At 34.3% G+C, this 21666-nt stretch overlaps 1 protein-coding gene and 1 pseudogene across 4 annotated transcripts; both read right to left on the reverse strand.

The window, feature by feature from the left end:
* Positions 1 to 2406: 2406 nt before the first annotated feature.
* LOC143553033 (uncharacterized) lies at positions 2407 to 3253 on the reverse strand (annotated as a pseudogene). Its single transcript, XR_013138756.1, has 2 exons — positions 2650 to 3253; positions 2407 to 2567 (listed from the first exon to the last, which is right to left on the reverse strand). The product of XR_013138756.1 is annotated as an uncharacterized LOC143553033 (transcript).
* Positions 3254 to 5798: 2545 nt separating this feature from the next.
* On the reverse strand, positions 5799 to 21009 carry LOC143554506 (F-box protein SKP2A-like). Of its 3 annotated transcripts, none has more exons than XM_077044253.1 (5): positions 20863 to 21009; positions 8710 to 8926; positions 7179 to 7530; positions 6955 to 7096; positions 5799 to 6284 (listed from the first exon to the last, which is right to left on the reverse strand). In XM_077044253.1, the coding sequence occupies exons 2-5, from the start codon at positions 8919 to 8921 to the stop codon at positions 5926 to 5928; spliced, it is 1065 nt and encodes a 354-aa protein (XP_076900368.1). In that variant the 5' UTR covers positions 8922 to 8926; positions 20863 to 21009; the 3' UTR covers positions 5799 to 5925. The 3 variants fall into 3 exon arrangements, with proteins under 3 accessions (XP_076900368.1, XP_076900364.1, XP_076900358.1); XM_077044249.1 differs by lacking the exon at positions 20863 to 21009 and adding an exon at positions 9004 to 9321; XM_077044243.1 differs by lacking the exon at positions 20863 to 21009 and adding an exon at positions 9030 to 9318.
* Positions 21010 to 21666: the final 657 nt, after the last annotated feature.

Consider the following 21666-nt stretch of genomic DNA (forward strand, 5'->3'; position numbering starts at 1 on the left):
TTGTTTTGTTATTCAGCATTTTAGCATCTCTATCAAAGAGAGTCAACGACACAACTCCAGTGGAATCTTGCACCCTTATCTTGATCTTGAACCTAAATAAATTTTAAAAAAAGGTAAATAGCTAGAAAAACATATATTTATACAATAAGCAAAGTACACCTTTGAATTAGTTTTCAATAAATACCTAGGTGTAGGGAGAACACCTAACACATTGCATCTTTCTGTTTTGCATTCATATTCTTTTTCCCCCTTCACCATTATTTTCCATGAGTTTACGGCTACAAGTATTACACCCAATGTAATACCACTCTGTATAAAATAACAGAGTGGTATAATAATTCAAACTGGGAGCATCTAATTCAAAATTCCAGTCATCTGGTTCGATTTCCGTTAAGGTATATATATTTGTTTAATATAATAATTCAAACTTATAAATATATGTAACAGAAAGATGTCTAACATGATTTTGTGTTGTCGGTTACTTTTTTAATAACATATTTATGATATTGGAGATAATCAAACTCCAAGTTCAAATGTTGATGCTCAGGATGTGGCAAATGATACAAAAGGAACGTCAACGTCTTCTGACGATAAACTTAAGAGAAAACTGGTGAAAGTTTTTGAAGTTGACGATGAAGCTAGCATGTCGGCCACTAAGTTTAAGTCAAAGACTAATGAAGAGATGGCGACCACCAGTGAATCATGAGATGGCGCAACACTTTTAGCTCTTAAAGTGGAGAAGGATTCTAAGTGAACAATTATTAGATAGAATTGATCATTAACTACCTTGGAAAAATAAAACCGTCACTTCATTAATCTATTTTTTAATTTTCAATTTAAATCTTCTTCTTCTTCTTTTGCAATCCAAAGTTTGTGAAAATAACAAAATTCCGATAATGTCTGCCATTGTTAATTGGAGGTTTTGTAACCTGTTACATAAGTATTAATTCGTGTTTAGCGATTTAGTCACGATACAAAAAGATAAAATTGAATCCGTCATGATGTTCAATAACCTCTATAAACATCAAATTCATGAGATTGGTCTTAGGAAAAATTCTCCATGCCAACAAGAAATAAATCTCATAAATGTTTTACATGATTTCCTTGATGATCTTCAGCAAGAGGTTTTACCTTATAAACATGTAAGGGAGTGGTTTTTTTACCCTTATCAAAACAACGTTGTTATTAGGTTTGGGAATGGACAGTATAAGAATTTTAAGCCTAAACAACTATTGTCATGTGATGATTGATCCTGTTGAGAGAGCTTGACATGTTGAAGTTATCTAATGCAAGAAAAGAAGTTGCACATCTTGAGTTGGAAGCGGAAGTGAGTTTGAAGGTCAAATGGTTAGAAGAATGTTGTAACTATGAAAGTGATTGTGAAGATTTTCCAAACAATTTGGAGTCTGATGATGAACTTTAAGGTAAAATAAAAATTCTTTAGATATTGTTGTTAGATTTAATACAAGTAGTATATGGTCAACACCTCTTTACACTTGCTAATAACTATAATTTGGAAGTTAAGATTTATTGGTTCCATGTAACAACTTTAGTAATGTTTATATGTTAGTAATTATTATACATGTTTTGTTTGGTTTATATTTTATATAATCTGCTATTGTGTTATAACAATTTTCAGGTGTGTTAGGAAAAGGGATTTTCTTTTGGTTTAAGTTTTCAAGATGTTGATGATCGTTTAATAGCAAAGAACATTATTAGTTATTTTGTTAATGTGTTTCGGTTGTTTTGTTCAAATTTAAATTCTTGTAATTTGGAAGTTTTAATATTAAGACAATGTAAATCTATTAATTTTTGGTTGGTATGGTGATGTGTTTAGTGACGGTGTAAATCTATCAAGTTTTAATAGTTGAAGAAGTATTATGTTTGTTTAAACTGATGTTTAAGTTGATTATGCTTAGTGACATGTCATTCCACCTGCGGGTTACGCCGCTCTATACCCTAGTATACGATTATAACATTAACAATGTTGTTATCTAACATTACCTGATAATATATCAGTAACTTATGATGAGAGAACATGAGTGCACGCGCAGTGGACCGATTCTAACTTCCAGCAGTAACTCAAGATGAGAGAACGCTTATCTGGGCACGTATGTAGTTCAGGAAACGAATCACAGACTGCTTGAACCGCAGGTGCCGTTAGAGCCAGTATCCAATCGATGTTGAGGTTCGTAAGACCTTCTTCAAGTTTGCTTCTTACTCGGCTGTCGGCCAACGCATACATTGCCCGATCGGTGATCTTTCGACAGCCATATAGACTAAGTGACCGAAGACGTAAGCAATTGTTAGCCAAAGCTATCACACTCTTACTGCACGATTAAAAGTATATATAAGCTTAATCGCAACTACGTTTTGAAATCATGTATAATGTCCATTGTATATTATTTATTAATGCATTAAAAACCTTTTATAGAGACACAATAACTCAAGTCAATGGCACGGAGATTAGGGCACCCGTAAGCTAAGCTCATGACACCAGCATTACCGACTTCCTTACACCAACCGAGATTTATCGACTCGAGTTGTTGACAGTTGGATCCAATAGCCTGTAACCAACACCACAACCGAAAAAGGGTCAAATAATAATAATATTCCAAATGCACCTTTGTAATATTGTTATTACACTACCTTGAGGGACTTACTGGTTGCGGCCGTAAAGGACCAACGAAGGTTCAAGATCTTCAAGTTTCGACAGTAAGTAGCAAGAAACTCGAGAGCAGAGTCAGTAAAAGCTCGGCAATGACTGATGTTGAGGTTAGTAAGTTTTGGACATCCCCGAGCTAAAGCGTAAAGGGAGCGGTCGGTAAGTTGAACGTTTTTGGTGAGGTCAAGATGTTGTAAATCATGACAGTAGTTAGCAATGGCCTCGACTGCATTGTCATCGATGAGCGGTGGACTCGGATAGTTATTTAGGCAAAGGGTTAAATGCGTTAGTTTAGTGAATTTGGGAGCAAGATAAAACACCAGGTTGTTGATGTTGTTTGTGCACCTATTTATGTTTATTATTATTCGAATTGAAAATCATAATAATAATAATATAAGAATAAAAGTTAATTATATATCAATCAATTAAAGAAAGAAAGAAAGAAACCAAGAGAGTGAAATATGAGTAAGTTCTTGGCAAATGGTATCTCTCCATCCTGTACAAACAGCAGAGGCAACGATGACCGTCCGATCATCCAACAAACACACGATTTTCATCAAAATCCCCATTGGAATGTCGTTCCACTCCGTAATAACACTACTACTACTACTTCCGCACACCATCATTGACATTTTTTTTTATAAAAGAAACCGCAATTGAACAACTAACTGGGTTTTCTAATTGCTAACGAAATAGAAATCAACAGCTCTTTTGGGCATCAGAAAGACGGGGGCTAGGGTTTTGACTCTGCAATCAGGTTTATTAACCTTGTGGGTTTTGACAAACATTGTTGTTTTCGTTTGTGTGGATTGTCTAATTCTACGGTTTTATTCCAATAGTTTCAAGTTTGTAACTGCGTGCCCCTCACGTGACAACCAGTTTTGTCGTTTTTCTCCCCAAATAAACCTCAGTCATAATTCGCAAGTCCACGTGATGGGCTGGGGTGTATTTGGGAAAAAGAAACAAAAATGTCCCTTGCGTGAAGGGCACACTGATAGGTTTAACGACCAGACTTAACGAGATTAGTGAATTCTGGTTTAATTGCAAGTGAAATGAAACCATAGGGAAGAAAATTGCAAATTTGAAACTATTATACTAAAATCGAAGATTTGAACAAACCACATGGACGAAATCGTAGTTCATTAAAAATTTAAAATAAGTGTTATAATAATGAAAGAGTGGAAAGACACGTCTATCCTTGGCTTAACGATTAAATTTAACGGAGTTAGTGATTTGAATTTAACTGGCAAGAATGTGAGGATCCATACGCAAACAATAATCTTTTTGAACTAAATTCGCATTATTTGCCAAACCATAAGGACGAAGATAGCACTTTACTCATATATATTTAGTAAGCCGGAACAACATCCAGAATGGAACCCATAAGTTAAGTTACAACTTTACGGTGCTTGAGAGTAAACCGTTGAACCTTAGCAATTTAATTGGTGAAATAAAGGCGTTGAGCTTCTTATGGTACATAACATATTCAAGTGGTTGAGCTTATTGTGGGAAATGCAGTGTGAGTTAACTTCAACACATTATCAAAAACACATCCAATTACCAAACCGATTAAGAGACTTTGGGTTCGGGGTTATACAGGTCTACTAGTTTATCGAGGTTGGGTTCGTAATCGGGTATAGGTTAAAAAGGATGGCTCTAGCCACCATTATTTTCATTCTTAAAAGTAATATACAAGTTGAACATTGGATCATGGCTACTTCAACTTCTCCAACATGCTTCATTTCTCATTTTTTTTGCATTGGATCATTTTTTTTTTGCATTCTCATTGGTTCGCGAATGTTTGTTTCTGTAAACATAAAATATACTTGATAAATCAGGGTTAAACTTGGCCTTTAAACTTTGAGCTAGAAATGGGTCATCATGTAAATCTGAATTGTAAGTTATTTTTTCAAGTAAAGTTTCAATCTCTAATACATTTAGGAAGAAATGACATAACTCGACGGTCCCAACTCAATGGAAGAAATCATATAACCGAACGGTCCAAAGCATGAAACGCAAGAATATTATGATACGCCATTAAACTATCTTTTTCTATAGCTTTTTCAACCATATAGCATGTTTAAATTACACCTTATGTGTACGTCTCAATTCGGACCTAAGCAAATGGAATTCGCGTCTCAACGAAGTCTATAATATCTACTTTTATCCAAGCTAAAAATGTCATGCATTTGTTTGAAGCCCCCTTTGTTAGTTCAATCATTATTAAACCATCTTGAACGATCAAGTTGATGATATTTGCAATAACGACTAGTTCGTTCCCAACAGCTAGAATCGGTTTAATAACCGTTTTAAAATCGGGTAGCAAACCGATTCAGGTCATAAGCCTGTTTGACAAGCGATAAGGTGTACCGGTATCAGGGGCGGACCCACATAGTGTGAATCGGGGTCCCGGGACACCAATGTTTTTTAAAAATTTATTAGAAGCGGTATATTAAATTTTTTGAGGACCCCATAAGATTTAATACTTGGAACCCATACTATTAATGTTGATGTGGTCTGGTGAAAAGTCCCTTGTTTTATCTTTGAAAGGTCATGGGTTCAAGTCTTACAAGGCTCAGTTTTTGGTTTTTTGTGTTAATTTTTAGTGTTAATCAATCATTTGATTGCTAATGTTGCAATGATAACTTTGGAAACATTCAAACACCTCTAAAATACATATCATTGTTTTCAACTTTATGCATGGTTTTCTTTAGAAACATTCAAACACTTTAAAATATCAGTTTTATTTTTCACTAGTTTAAGTTAATGGTTTTCAACACATGCTTATGAAAGGGTGGATCTAGGTTCTATCTCAAAAATGTTTAAGAAAGGGAAAACAAAGTGTTTATGTGTCAACCCGACCCATTTTGACCCGTTCAGGTAGTGATGATTGAAAAGAAAGTTTTATTATGATATTGTTTTTTATTATGTTCTTCGCCTCGACCCGACCTGAACAACGACCGACCCGAAAAATTTGAACACCGAAAATATGGGACCCCATTGGCAAAAAATCCTGGGTCCGCTACTGACCGGTATACAAACTCATGGTTTAGGCCAGGTTAAAACCGGTTTGGCTCAAATGGATTTAAAGGTAGCATCGAGTCAGGTTAGAAACCGGTTTTGAATGAAGGGGCAAAAGTTATATTATTCATAAAACTGTGTATAAAAGTTTGTCACATTTAAAAGTCCCAACATCCACAATTCTTCCAAGTAAACCAACTATATACACAAATGATTGACCCCCACCACTTAACCATCCATCAGACCTGCGTGAGGGCTCGATGCGACTGGAAAGCGCACGCGCAGCGGACCGAGGTCAAGTTCAAGCAGCCACTTATAATCAGAGAATGCCTACCGGGGCACGTATGAAGTGCAGGAAACGAGTCACAGAGAGCTTGAACCGCAGGTGGTGTTAGAGCCGTGCATTGGCTGATGTTAAGGTTCATGAGGCCTTCTTCCTCGTACCTGGTTTTAACCGACTCCCATAATACTTCATGTTTGTTGTTCACTCGGCTGTGAGCCAACGCATACATTGCCCGATCTGTGATGTTTTGACAGTAGTATAGACCGAGTGATCGAAGATGTAAGCAATTGTTCGCCAAAGCTATCACACTCTCATCTGCATGATTCAAAGTACAACTTTAATCACTTCTCAAAAACCAAGATTAAAATCGACTTTTATAACATCATCGTGCATGGATTGGTATTGGGTTCAATTTACAAAAACCAAAGTTACAGTTTTTGAGTTTTGAAACTGTTACAGTTTCGGTTTGGGTTCAAACCGAATTTCTGATATTTGAGTTTTTGAAAATCGGTTACATTTTTTCCGGTTTGGATTCAGTTTTACTATTTGGGCTTAATATTTTTTAGACCGAAAAGAAAAATTGGGCCAAAAAAATAAGTAATATTATATATTAAAATTTTATTATAAATTACTTAACATTCAAAATTAAAAATAAAAATCCATAAACTCGGTTTGGTTCGCTTAGAACTACATGTGAACCCAAAACCAAACCGAAACATCAGTTTTTTCATAACATAAAACCAAACCGTTAGTTTTTGTCAAGGTTTGGTCACTTTGGTTCAGTTAATTCAGTTTTTCGTAAATATAGTTTCCAAAGCCAATATTTGACTTTTTTTGTTAGATTGCAAATCACAGAAAGCACAAAAGACAAAAAAAAATGGTTTTAGAGATGTAGAACAAATGAACAATGCATCATATGAAATTTGAATAAAAAAAAAAGTCAACTCTTGAATTTCAAAAGTCAACTATATGACACAAAAGTTACCTGTTATAAAGACACATCCACACAAGTCAATAGCATGAAGATTAGGACACCCATAAGCTAAACTCATGACTCCAACATCACCAACTCCTTCACACCAACCGAGATTTATCGACTCAAGTTGTCGGCAGTTGTATCCAATAGCCTGCAACCACAACCAAACACGGGTTACAAGCCCGACCCAATATGTCACATTTTATTTGTAATATAATATTATTATACCATACCTTGAGGGCCTTATCGGTGGCGGCTTTTACACATCCACACAGGTTCAAAACCTTAAAGTTTCTACAGTAACTACTAAGAAACTCGAGAGCGTCGTCGGTAAAAGCCGAGCAGCCACTGATGTTGAGTTTGGAAAGATTTGGGCAGCCCCAGGCCAAAGCACGAAGGGACCGGTCACTAAGTTTAAAGCTTTTGCTGAGGTCAAGATCTTCTAAATCATGACAGTTGTTAGCAATGGTTTCGACTGCATTGTCATCGAGCAGCGGTTTCTCTTTTTGCCGAAGGTTTATAACCCTTAGTTTTGTGAATTTGGGAGCGAGAGAGAGTACGAGGTTGTTCATGTTGTTTGTGCACCTATGGATATAAAATAAACGTTACTTGTACTATTAAGACTAAAAATTGCTTGTTCGGACCCGGACCCGTTTGACTTGTTACCTGACCCGTTTATTAATTCGTTTTAAAAAAAAAAAGACAGATCATTGGATATATGGGGTACCTAGCACAGAGCGACACGCCCCATTTTGTACTATCAGGTCCAAGAATTACTTGTTTTGACCCGAACCCATTTCGACTTATCATCTTACCCGTCTAAGTTAACCCGTTTCATAAGAGAATTATAAATGAATATAAAAGGTCCTGGCACAGACCAACCCATATTGGACCGAACCCACTTTGACTTGTTTATCTGGCCTAACCCATTTCAAAAAAAAAAAGATAAAGCAATGTATATACAGGGTTCTAGGCCTTCTAGCACAGCCCAACCCATATTGATCAAACCCATTTTGACTTTATTATCTGACCTATTTCAAAAAAGATAAATTAAAGGATATACAGGGTCCTAGTTCAGCCCAAGTTGTTATATATACATTAATTTAATTTATCCTTTTCTGAAACCCTAAGCGTAACCGGTGCTGAAAACCAGAGGCAAAGCATAAATGTACATTTTTATTTAAAAAAAACAATATTTAAACCAACCCGTTTGGACCCGACCCGTCCCAATCCAAACCAAATTAACCCTTTTATCGACACGTTCCGATCCTAACCCGTTTTGACCTGTGACCCAAACTTGAACCTGAAAGTGTGCAACCGGTGCTGAAAACCATGAGCGAAGTTGAAATGCACAATAATGAATAATTTAAAAAATAAAAAACATTTTTTTTAAAACCAACCCGTTTTGACCCTAACCCCTCTGAGCCGACCCATTTCGATCCGAACCTGTCCCAACCCGAACCAAAATAACCCTTTTTGAATCGAACGCGAACCCTTTTTGCCCTGTGACCCAAAATCACCCGACCCGTTTGTCAATCCTAAGCCCAACCAATGAAAATCATAGACTAGATTATGCATCATAAAGGCATACCCAAGAACAATCAAGCGATCATTACAATATCGGATCGATATTCAAGAAAATCTAAAATAAAGTTAACATCATATTCAAAAGTAATCAAAGAAACAAACTTTATACCATATGCATATATATATATATATATATATAAATAAAAATAATAAAAAGATAAAAGAGCAGAAGAATACCAAGAGAGTGAAAGATTAGTAAGTCCGTGGCCAATAGCATCTCTCCATCCACTGCAAACACCAGAAGCAACGATGACCGTCCGATCATCCAGCAAGCAGACGATCCTCATCAAAAGCTCCATGGGAATGTCTTTCCAGTCCGTAATAACCCTACTCCCACCTCCACACACCATCAGTTTCTTGAAACAAACGTTCAGTTCATCCCCTGGCATCCTTCCTATAATAATAATAAAAAAACAAAACCCAAGTATTATTATTATTATATAACAGGTGAAAGTCAGAGTTTGATGGTACATAAAGTTGAGTACGAATTGAGTAACCTGGTAACACAGAACGTGACGATACTTGTAATTACACGAAATTAACAGATGGGGTTTTCTAATTCTTGACGGAATTGAAGTCTTAGCTAAAAAGGGTTGTTTTTTACAGGTATTTTGAGCATCGGATGATCAAGAAAGTATTATTATTATTATTGAATTGATAATAGAATAGAATAGAAAATAGAAGAAAGTGTTTGAAGATCGATCACATGATGTTTATCGAGCAGAGGGGATGCGTGACGGAATGAAAGAAACGGGCGACACGTACGAGGCCACGTGTAACGGATGTATGGCAGTGTGCTTCCACTCGATGCTAACGATGATTTTTGTTTTCATCATAAAACATTAAAACCCGTTTATCACGTTAGGATAAAAATTCGATTGCTATAGGATAAGTTTAAGTTTGTGATGTTCTAAATTTAATTAACTATTTGTTATTGTTATTCATGAATGCTATATTAATATTTTTAAACTAGTTGAGTAATGTTGTTTTGTCGTTTCAATTTTATAGTTATTTTTTTTATGTTTTATGTTCTTTTACCGTTACGACTTATTTATTCTATTTTGTGTTTTATGTTTCGATCTAATTTTAACTCTTTTTGTGTTTTATGTTTCGATCTAATTTTCGCAAGCTAACGAGCATGATTCTACCTTTCACGTCCATTTTTTGTATAGTTGTCTAGTTGTAACGAATTCAAACCTTATATAAAAATAACGAAAAAAAATACAAAACAAGTTAGTGTGAAAAAACGAAACAATAGAAATGTCGCTAAAAAAGTTAAACCGACGTTGAGAAAGCGTATTGAAAAACACATGGCGTACAAATTAGCGTCTGAAAACATTACATAATTAATATATCACGATTTTTATAACACACGCGGATTGTGCTGGGTTTGTGACACTATTAAAATAAACCCATGAACATCTTAAAGTCTTTACGCAATTCAAAACACAAATGAAAAGAAACGGCCATGTTCGCTTAAGCAGTTATCGTAGAAAAACATAACAAAAGTTGAATTACTAGACAAACGTTATTAAGGCCGATTGGAATTAATAATAATAATAATAATAATAATAATAATAATAATGGAATTTTAGCCCCGTACATTGCAGTCGGGTCATCAAATTTGGTAGACATCGAGTCTAATTCTCCATGTCTATCGCGTTTTCATATTCAATTCGATTTAACCAATGTTGGAATTGTAAGTATGAATAACATTATGTTTCGTTTATTTTTTTGTGTTCGATTGATTTTAGGGATGTATTTATAAATCGATTATCTTCGTACATATTGCTTCTATTATGTATATCCATTATCTAATGATAGAATATGTTAATCGATTGTAATTCAATTTTAGGGATATATCTTAAGTCCATGCCCGTTAAGTATTAGATGAAATGTTTTTTACCTGTAAGGTCATAATGTCCTTACTGCATATATTCAATGGTTTATGTTTCGTTCAAATTAAGATTTTAACTTGAATTTCCATTTATATTTGTTTTCTCCTATTTTTTTCACATCATCATAACATTGTTTGGTCTCTTGATATGCATCATTTATTTTGATTATAAAATTAAAATGTTTGAATTATACCAACTTCATATAAATGATTATATGTTATGAATTTTGTGTACGTCATGCTATGCTATATGTCATATTAATATGTCTTATGATTTGATAATTTATATATTTTTTTTACATTACATAATTTATTAATGTTTTTGTGTATGAACGATTCAACTTGATATGTTTATTAATTTTTATAGTTACAATCGTTTAGAAAACATTTTATATAATCTCAATTTACATTTGTTAATATTATTTTTCAGTGACTCCGAAGCAATGGTCGATACCCAAGATAATGTTAGTTTCACAAAATCGGTTGGTTCAAGCCTATCGATGGTACGAGATTGTTTTGAAAAAAAATCCACAAATGGATTAAAAGTTGCTCATTATTGGAACAAAGCAACATGATGCTATGACATACAACAAATTAACGTTGTCTAGAATTTCGAAAGCTTATGATGAAAAGATTAATAGTATGTAAATATAATGTTTTCACATTAAATCATATGCAATTTCATATGAAGTGTGTTTTAAAAATTTTCATATTGCAGAATCAATGGATGTTCAAACTTTATATATTAAAGGTAAGTTATCCTTTTTATAACTATTTAGTTTAAATGTTACAACTAATTTTCACATACTATTTTGCTAATTTATTAGCTTTAGAATTTATCATCTTATATAGGTGTTTTTATTTCAGTGTTTGTAAAGAAAGCAAGACTCTTTGGACATCGCATAGTTTTTAGGTCATATAGCGTATGACTTCATTACCTAAAGATTACATAATATATAATGAAGGTTTTTATTAGTATGTTTTTTTTTAGTGGTTTAAATACTAAAGATGTTCGAAGGTGTAACTTTAATTAATTTTTCTTTATATGTTGTTTTGTTTAAATAAAAACAACTATGTTAAAGATGTAATTTTATTCAAACCATGCAACTAGCCATTCATTAATATTCATTATGTAATACCTTATAATTTATAAAATTATAATGTTCATTATGAAATTCATATATGTATATATGATGTTTTCTATATTTTTCACTCGTGTGTTACAGAAGACACTAACCTAGTGTTATATATAAAAGGGTTTTAAATGTCAACAATTCAACTTTAAGTTCGTATCATATTCATGGCTACAATTTTGTTTGCTTGTTTCCATGCAGCATAGTTGCCACGGCAAGAGCTCATCATCATCATCACCTTATGTAAACCCCAAAGGTGTAGCACAATCATCAAAGCATTCCATCAAACACCTATTGTGCGTTGTACCTAAGGTCATAGATGTTCACAATAGAGGCTTAGAAAATCATCACAGTCTTTCTAAAGCCCAAATGGACAAAGACGTATTTCATGGAACACCTCATGTGCATGGAATCTAAGGTTACAATAAAGGCAAGGCACTGCATGTTGTAGGTCTGTCATCTCCATAGGTGCGAGCCTCCATCAACGGCTAGGCAACACCCCGCTTTCCTCTAAAACGAAAGAAATACATGCAAATAACCCAAGTGTATAACCATTACAGTTCGAAAACAATAGCAAACGTATTCACCCAAAATCAAAACAGATGAAGGTCCAAGGTTGCATCCAACACCCTAATAGGCGACATGGTCAAGATCAAAACGCTAAGTCGCCAAAGGGGTATTATTAACAACCAGCCATCGCATAGCCACCAGATTGTGTGTTGTCGGTGATGGAAATTGGTGTCGGCGGTGAGTCAAAGATAGCCACTAAAGGCCGACATCAACAAGAAACACAAGGAGAAGCCAGATCGGTGGACCGAGGAAGAGGGAGAGAGATAGAGAGTTTGTAATATCCGAATTTTTCAGATAATAATTATAATAGCTAAATTTTATGATAATAAAATAAGATGATTATTTAAATGATTATGGTTTAACGGAAATTGTATTGAATTTAGAATTTCGTTGGGAACTCAAATTTGATATGTAATCAAATGGTATTAGAGGTAAGATAATATATATACGTGGGTTAACTTGTTAACGATATATATATATATATACATATATATTATCACTTATGATTTGAGTAAAGATACCATTAAGTAGAATTTGAATATTATTATTGTAGTATATCGTTGCAAACTCATATAAATAAACAATTTAAATAAATAGATAGATAATAAGCACACTTAATCCTAAAATTTCAAGATATAATTTTTGAACTAGTCTTATCACCTCCAAGTACATCATTAATTAAAAGTGTTAGTATCTCTTAAATGGGTAGAACGTTAATGAAATATAAGCTAAACTTTTTAACATAAATACTATTTTAACATACACATGAGTAATAATAACCAAAAGTAAAAGGTTACTTAAAACAAACACTAAAGTAAAATGTTTGCTAAGTAAATGTGGAAATAAATTATGAAACAAAGTAGAGGGACCATTATTGCCTTTTCGTGAAAACCAGTTTGAAGAACACATGATCTGCATCTCTTCACAGCCGACTTACGTAAGGCTATCTCAACAAACCATACGGCTATATCGGGATTTGATTTTGTTTCAAATTCGTTAATATAGATACATACGATAACAATTCCAAGGAATGTTCATTGATTAAAAATCCAATAAATCTTAATCTTTCTCTGCCGTCAACACCACCACCGTAATCCCTACAACTCGCCGGAGAAACGTGGGCACCGCAGCCACCTCGAGTTCTCGCTGACTCCGCGGGTAGTCACACACCACCGTTCGAGCCGCCTTCGATTTGTTCTGAACCGACATCACGCTTTCGTGAATCACCGACTATGTTCGACTGCTTAGGTAATCGTCTGATCCCTTTCTTCTGGTCCGTATATGTTTAAGTATTCAAATATGGCGCGACACCTATGATCGTTGATTTCTTTCGACGACTAACGCACAGACCACTCTAGATTTGATTTTCAAAGAAATATTCATGCAGATAGTTTCAATATAAAAGAGTTTGATTGGTTTTGTTTTTATATATCATATTGTTTGTCATCAACAGTGTGCACATGTAAATTAATATGAAGTGCTATATTATAATAATGAGTAATGGGTCACAAATTCAGAATTCTATATGGATGCTTTTAATTTATACTAACATTTTGAATGCTAAAACAAACAGTAGGAATTAAGATTTTCAAAATTAAGCATGAGCTTTGAAAAGGGTGTTTGTCGGGGAAATCAACGAATCACCCATGTAAATTAAGTTCGAGAATCTAAAGTAAAATGCCAATAAACCGTAGGTTCTCATAATTGTTGAAGACGAGCCAACTTGTTTACTTTTGCTTAACAATTAAGGTACGGATTCTGTTTCTTGTTACTTCATGGTACGGTTTATGTTTTTGTTACTCTTAGTATTAATTATAGTCTGTTACTTTGTGTACGGATTCTGGTTTCTGTCACTCATAGTATAAATTATATTTTGTTACTTGGTAGTACGGATTCTGGTTTCTGTCACTCATAGTATAAATTATATTCGGTTACTTCGTAGTACGGTTTCCTGTTTTTGCTATTTTTAGTATTAATTATAGTCCGTTAGTTTGTAGTACGGATTCTGTTTTTGTTTCCTCTTAGTATTAATTATATTTCGTTACTTCAGAGTACGGATTCTGTTTTTGTTCACTTTTAGTATTGACTCTATTCCGTTACTTTGTAGTACGGATTTTCCTTACGCGTCGGTTATATTTTGAGTTCAGTTATTTTATATAATATATTTTAGTTATACGACTTTAGTTCAGTACTCTGTTACCCGAGCATTTCTGACTTGTCGTTGGGGCGTCAACGACATGGCACTTATCGTGACAGTGCGTAATCAAAGTTCACGGCGTCTCTGAAAGTACTCATGTAGTACCTTGGCCACTTAGAGGCGTATAGATCGATCTTAGCTCCGACTCCTGACTCCTGACTCCTGACTCCTGACATGGCACTTATCGTGACAGTGCGTAATCAAAGTTCACGGCGTCTCTGAAAGTACTCATGTAGTACCTTGGCCACTTAGAGGCGTATAGATCGATCTTAGCTCCGACTCCTGACTCCTGACTCCTGTTTGAGATGGAACAATGTGTGCACGCCACCCACACCGTCTCTTTGGTGCATGGACTAGCTAGCTGTGTACCCCTCTGTTTAGGCTCTGGGTGCTTCCGTATTACACGACCTATTCATTTTAACATCATCGTCGTGTATTTTAGTAATTATATTTTGTTTCGCTATATTTCTGGTCCGTTTTGATATGTGTATATGCATTTGATTAAATTTGAGTATATTCAGATTACGTCCCGATCGTATATCGGATTATGTTTCGCATTTAATTATAGTTCAGTTAAATGTTACACGATATATGTTACACGTCACACATTATATGTTACAAGTTATATGTTTCTGGCTCTGGGTGTTTTTGTTATAGTTCTGATATATTTCCGCATGCGTTTGACCATGTTCTGGCCAAGTGTCGGATCATACATCCGAATTTTATTAAGTATATGTTTCGGTAAAAAGGGTTGGTTTCGAGTTTGAATTGAAGTTCGTATATTTATTCTCTTACGTCTGTCCTTACCTATACTATTGTTCTTTCCGTTACTGGGCAATTTTTGGCTCAGCCGTGTTTTCTTGTTTTGTTTTTCTTATTTTGTTTTCAGGTAATCCGGGATTCGGGGAATTTAGTGATGAGATAAAAATGAAGTTCAAGCTTCTAAAAGTTAATTCATTTTGTTTAATAATATGACGTAGGTTGCATTAATTTTTGTTGTATTTTGGATTGTGGCGTTGATTTGATATCTGTAATAGTGACACGTCAGCCTGCTCCGGGTTGGGGTGTTACAGTTATGGTATCAGAGCTAAGGCTCTTTCCTGTAGAAAACTTAAACCTTAAAATCAGACTTGTGAGATAATGGGTAGACGCTGGGTTAGGATTACTTTCTTTGCAATTTTCTTGCTCATGATTTTGTGATTTTAAATTTAAGGGTACAAGATCGCTCTAATATTGACCGTACGTTGACATTTATTTCACTTAATGACTTTCTCGTTTATAATAAGTTAAGTGCTTCTACCGCTGTTTTCGCTTACTCTCTACCAAAGAAAACAATAACTTCCGAAGACAATGTTCAACACAGTTGATGAGATCATGATTTGAGTTACTCCTCTATGCCCCATTCAGACTTTGCTATTACATATGACATCAGACGTTTCCGAAACACTTATACTTTTGAATAGATGCGACACTTAGTATTAGTAAGCACGCATAAGAATTTGGACATCGTTTCTTAATTAGTTTTTCATCACGTCTATTTTTTTTTTAAGATGCATAATGGAAGGACAGTTAGGACGCGGTCGTAAGGTAAATTGACGATTATGGTCGCGAACGTAATCGTGAATTTACAGGTACGTATGTGTGCTACTAAAATCCCATTGTGCCGATAAATGTTTCTCTAATACTCTAATATGACATCCTAAGTTTTCACTATTCTGTGCTAGTGTTACGTGCCTTTTGTTATTTATTTAATTAACTATATACGAGTTAAGAAATTTATATTAACATTCAAGACGTGTGTTTGAATTTTTATATTTAAGTCTTAGGTTTTTCGAAGTGTCTGATTGGCTACTACTTGTTCAACTTATAAGTCACATGCGTCAGTTAATTGTTTTTAGATTTAGCTATTGAGTGCATGCTAATGTCTTTATTTACCATTTTTTATTAGTCATCTTAAATGTATTCATATAAATTTTCCGTTTTCAAAAAAAAAAAAAAAAAAAAAAAAAAAAAAAAAAAACATTATGTTTCTCCTAATCCGTGAAGTCTAAAGTTTCATTTTGAATTTGTTTTTTTTTTATGTTATTTCATTTATGCTTAATTATTTTAGCTTAATTATTAATTTCGAGGTCGAAATTTTTTTTAGAAGGGTAGAACTGTAATACTCAGACATTCATAGGATATATACTTAATAATTCAGTATTATTCTCACGACTAGGTATCCTTCTCTAGCCATTAGTTATTCAATTTTATTTGTTACATTGTCAGTTATTTGTCTCCAATAAGCCATCGCTTCCCAATACCTCTAAATCCCAGTTTCATCTATTCTACCAAAACTCTTGTGGTTTGGTGTGTTTAATTTTTCGATGTTCGAAACAGTGAAAAATTAAATTCTGTTATGTATTTGTTACATCTAAAATTTATTTTCATTAATTATATATATCAAATTTCGAGGACGAAATTTATTTTAAGGAAGGAAGAATTGTAATATCCGAATTTTTCAGATAATAATTATAATAGCTAAATTTTATGATAATAAAATAAGATGATTATTTAAATGATTATGGTTTAATGGAAATTGTATTGAATTTAGAATTTCGTTGGGAACTCAAATTTGATATGTAATCAAATGGTATTAGAGGTAAGATAATATATATACGTGGGTTAACTTGTTAACGATATATATATATATATATACATATATATTATCACTTATGATTTGAGTAAAGATACCATTAAGTAGAATTTGAATATTATTATTGTAGTATATCGTTGCAAACTCATATAAATAAACAATTTAAATAAATAGATAGATAATAAGCACACCTAATCCTAAAATTTCAAGATATAATTTTTGAACTAGTCTTATCACCTCCAAGTACATCATTAATTAAAAGTGTTAGTATCTCGTAAATGGGTAGAACGTTAATGAAATATAAGCTAAACTTTTTAACATAAATACTATTTTAACATACACATGAGTAATAATAACCAAAAGTAAAAGGTTACTTAAAACAAACACTAAAGTAAAATGTTTGCTAAGTAAATGTGGAAATAAATTATGAAACAAAGTAGAGGGACCATTATTGCCTTTTCGTGAAAACCAGTTTGAAGAACACATGATCTGCATCTCTTCACAGCCGACTTACGTAAGGCTATCTCAACAAACCATACGGCTATATCGGGATTTGATTTTGTTTCAAATTCGTTAATATAGATACATACGATAACAATTCCAAGGAATGTTCATTGATTAAAAATCCAATAAATCTTAATCTTTCTCTGCCGTCAACACCACCACCGTAATCCCTACAACTCGCCGGAGAAACGTGGGCACCGCAGCCACCTCGAGTTCTCGCTGACTCCGCGGGTAGTCACACACCACCGTTCGAGCCGCCTTCGATTTGTTCTGAACCGACATCACGCTTTCGTGAATCACCGACTATGTTCGACTGCTTAGGTAATCATCTGATCCCTTTCTTCTGGTCCGTATATGTTTAAGTATTCAAATATGGCGCGACACCTATGATCGTTGATTTCTTTCGACGACTAACGCACAGACCACTCTAGATTTGATTTTCAAAGAAATATTCATGCAAATAGTTTCAATATAAAAGAGTTTGATTGGTTTTGTTTTTATATATCATATTGTTTGTCATCAACAGTGTGCACATGCAAATTAATATGAAGTGCTATATTATAATAATGAGTAATGGGTCACAAATTCAGAATTCTATATGGATGCTTTTAATTTATACTAACATTTTGAATGCTAAAACAAACAGTAGGAATTAAGATTTTCAAAATTAAGCATGAGCTTTGAAAAGGGTGTTTGTCGGGGAAATCAACGAATCACCCATGTAAATTAAGTTCGAGAATCTAAAGTAAAATGCCAATAAACCGTAGGTTCTCATAATTGTTGAAGACGAGCCAACTTGTTTACTTTTGCTTGACAATTAAGGTACGGATTCTGTTTCTTGTTACTTCATAGTACGGTTTATGTTTTTGTTACTCTTAGTATTAATTATAGTCTGTTACTTTGTGTACGGATTCTGGTTTCTGTCACTCATAGTATAAATTATATTTTGTTACTTGGTAGTACGGATTCTGGTTTCTGTCACTCATAGTATAAATTATATTCGGTTACTTCGTAGTACGGTTTCCTGTTTTTGCTATTTTTAGTATTAATTATAGTCCGTTAGTTTGTAGTACGGATTCTGTTGTTGTTTCCTCTTAGTATTAATTATATTTCGTTACTTCAGAGTACGGATTCTGTTTTTGTTCACTTTTAGTATTGACTCTATTCCGTTACTTTGTAGTACGGATTTTCCTTACGCGTCGGTTATATTTTGAGTTCAGTTATTTTATATAATATATTTTAGTTATACGACTTTAGTTCAGTACTCTGTTACCCGAGCATTTCTGACTTGTCGTTGGGGCGTCAACGACATGGCACTTATCGTGACAGTGCGTAATCAAAGTTCACGGCGTCTCTGAAAGTACTCATGTAGTACCTTGGCCACTTAGAGGCGTATAGATCGATCTTAGCTCCGACTCCTGACTCCTGACTCCTGACATGGCACTTATCGTGACAGTGCGTAATCAAAGTTCACGGCGTCTCTGAAAGTACTCATGTAGTACCTTGGCCACTTAGAGGCGTATAGATCGATCTTAGCTCCGACTCCTGACTCCTGACTCCTGTTTGAGATGGAACAATGTGTGCACGCCACCCACACCGTCTCTTTGGTGCATGGACTAGCTAGCTGTGTACCCCTCTGTTTAGGCTCTGGGTGCTTCCGTATTACACGACCTATTCATTTTAACATCATCGTCGTGTATTTTAGTAATTATATTTTGTTTCGCTATATTTCTGGTCCGTTTTGATATGTGTATATGCATTTGATTAAATTTGAGTATATTCAGATTACGTCCCGATCGTATATCGGATTATGTTTCGCATTTAATTATAGTTCAGTTAAATGTTACACGATATATGTTACACGTCACACATTATATGTTACAAGTTATATGTTTCTGGCTCTGGGTGTTTTTGTTATAGTTCTGATATATTTCCGCATGCGTTTGACCATGTTCTGGCCAAGTGTCGGATCATACATCCGAATTTTATTAAGTATATGTTTCGGTAAAAAGGGTTGGTTTCGAGTTTGAATTGAAGTTCGTATATTTATTCTCTTACGTCTGTCCTTACCTATACTATTGTTCTTTCCGTTACTGGGCAATTTTTGGCTCAGCCGTGTTTTCTTGTTTTGTTTTTCTTATTTTGTTTTCAGGTAATCCGGGATTCGGGGAATTTAGTGATGAGATAAAAATGAAGTTCAAGCTTCTAAAAGTTAATTCATTTTGTTTAATAATATGACGTAGGTTGCATTAATTTTTGTTGTATTTTGGATTGTGGCGTTGATTTGATATCTGTAATAGTGACACGTCAGCCTGCTCCGGGTTGGGGTGTTACAGAGTTAGAGGGGAAGAGAGAGAGAGAGAGAGAGAGAGAGAGAGAGAGAGAGAGAGAGAGAGGCATTCAATAGAACCAAGAGAAACAAAGTAAACTGAATACAATATTCTCATGTTACAAACACCTAAACGAAGAGTACAATCCAACAAAGGTTCAGGAAAAAGGAATAGTGAAAGTATGAGGTAAAGGAGACTGTGATAATGTACATGGTACGTAATATATTAGTTACAATTTCTTGTTATATTATTACCTTTTTAATAATAATAATATTGGCTCCTTTTATATTTCATAGAAACATCCAAACGATTTACAATGAAGTGGCAGGTAAGCAGGCAACAAGCTACGCCGCAACCCCCTTTTGGATAGCAAACTCAATCCGACTAAAAACAAAGTTTTGATTCTTATGGGCTGATACGTTACTATACACAACTTTCTGAACCCTATTCAAAAGGTCCACGGCATCCGGAGCTAAGAAACCAAAAGTGTCAAAGGCGAAGGGGATAAACACGTGTTGATTCTCCAAACAAGCTCTCTCGTGTTTAGCAACCTTGCCCGATGTCGCCTTCAATGCTGCCTGGCCTGCTACAAATCCAGTGTCCCTAATCCCAACAAGAGGGGACACTCCTGTGAGGTCGACACAAACGTGTTTCCCCCCTACCCACCTAAAAACAAGTATATCGGACGGTCGTAATGTAGATCTTCCTTCTTGAGGATCCGTAAGAAATATGACTTGATGATGCTTTCTTATAATTACTATCCTTGTTTGTTTATGTACAGTTATTTAATATTAGAAAGTTTATAGTTTCGAAATACATGTTTTAATTTTTATTTATTATTTGAATAACTAGCGCGCACACACGTATATATAAATATATAATACTTTTTAAAAGATTAGATGTTATGGAAGAGATACTTGAAGAAGTTTGTCTAAACTCTAAATGACAATTTCAATTCACCAATGTTGCGTTTGGTTCGTAAAATTATTTGAAATTGGAATTTACGAGGATCTAGAGTTTAATGAATTTCTTTGTAACTTGAATTCAAATCAAAATGAAAATACCTGAAAAGACAAAATTGCTCTTAAAATCAACAAATATATTCAAGCAACCCTAGCCCTTAAAAATCATCCGCCTTTTATCTCTATGAAATAGTCGGCAACCGTCACAGCCACCACCAATACGTTTGTTGTTAACCTAGATATGAAAAATATGGTATGTCCACCCTTAGGATATGTGAGCTTCAACCGGCCCATACATCGCCATCGTCGATTGACTGTCGGTCGCCTCCTATGGTCTGAAACTTGTCACATCCAGATCCGAAATTAAAATTTGTCACCACCCACCACCGATAATCAATATCGATGAAGGAAAAACAGGGGTTGTGACTTGTGGTGGTTCAGATCTGGCTAGAAAAATGTTGGTGGTGGTGGCCGGAGAAAAATGTTGATGATGGTGGAGAGGTCAGGGTTATTTACGTAATGTTACAAAGATTCCTAAGATCTCTTTAACTTTTACTTGGATATATAAGGAAAGATCATGAATTCCATTGATTGAAAGATATGGTTGGAAATAAATTCAACTTTCAATTTTTTTTTTCAGCCAACCAAATATCATAAGAAAAATAATTTGATTTAAAATTCTATTGAAATCTCATGAATTTCTACCAACCAAACAACCTTAAGTGTTATATATTGACCACAAAACTTTTTAAGAGATCTCACATCAACACATTACACATCATTATCATCATATAGAATTCATGTTTAAGACTATCTGCAATGCTAAGGAAGCTTTTAGATGCTCTTAGCAGTGCAACCAACTGCCATATAGGGCCGGCTCTTCCTTAATAGCATGTGAAGCCACAA

This window comes from Bidens hawaiensis, unplaced genomic scaffold (genome assembly GCF_021521415.1).
Source record: "Bidens hawaiensis isolate Kalapana, Puna unplaced genomic scaffold, B.hawaiensis_p1.1 tig00001032_1, whole genome shotgun sequence".
NCBI lineage: Eukaryota > Viridiplantae > Streptophyta > Magnoliopsida > Asterales > Asteraceae > Bidens > Bidens hawaiensis.

Bases quoted from the DNA above. Each gene is read 5' to 3' on its own strand.
- LOC143554506 (XM_077044253.1), bottom strand. From the start codon at position 8,921: ATGCCAGGGGATGAACTGAACGTTTGTTTCAAGAAACTGATGGTGTGT. The intron at 7,097-7,178 runs GTATGGTATAAT...TTGTGGTTGCAG, and splicing joins CCACCGATAAGGCCCTCAAG to GCTATTGGATACAACTGCCG. The intron at 6,285-6,954 runs GTAACTTTTGTG...TGAATCATGCAG, and splicing joins TGGATGTGTCTTTATAACAG to ATGAGAGTGTGATAGCTTTG.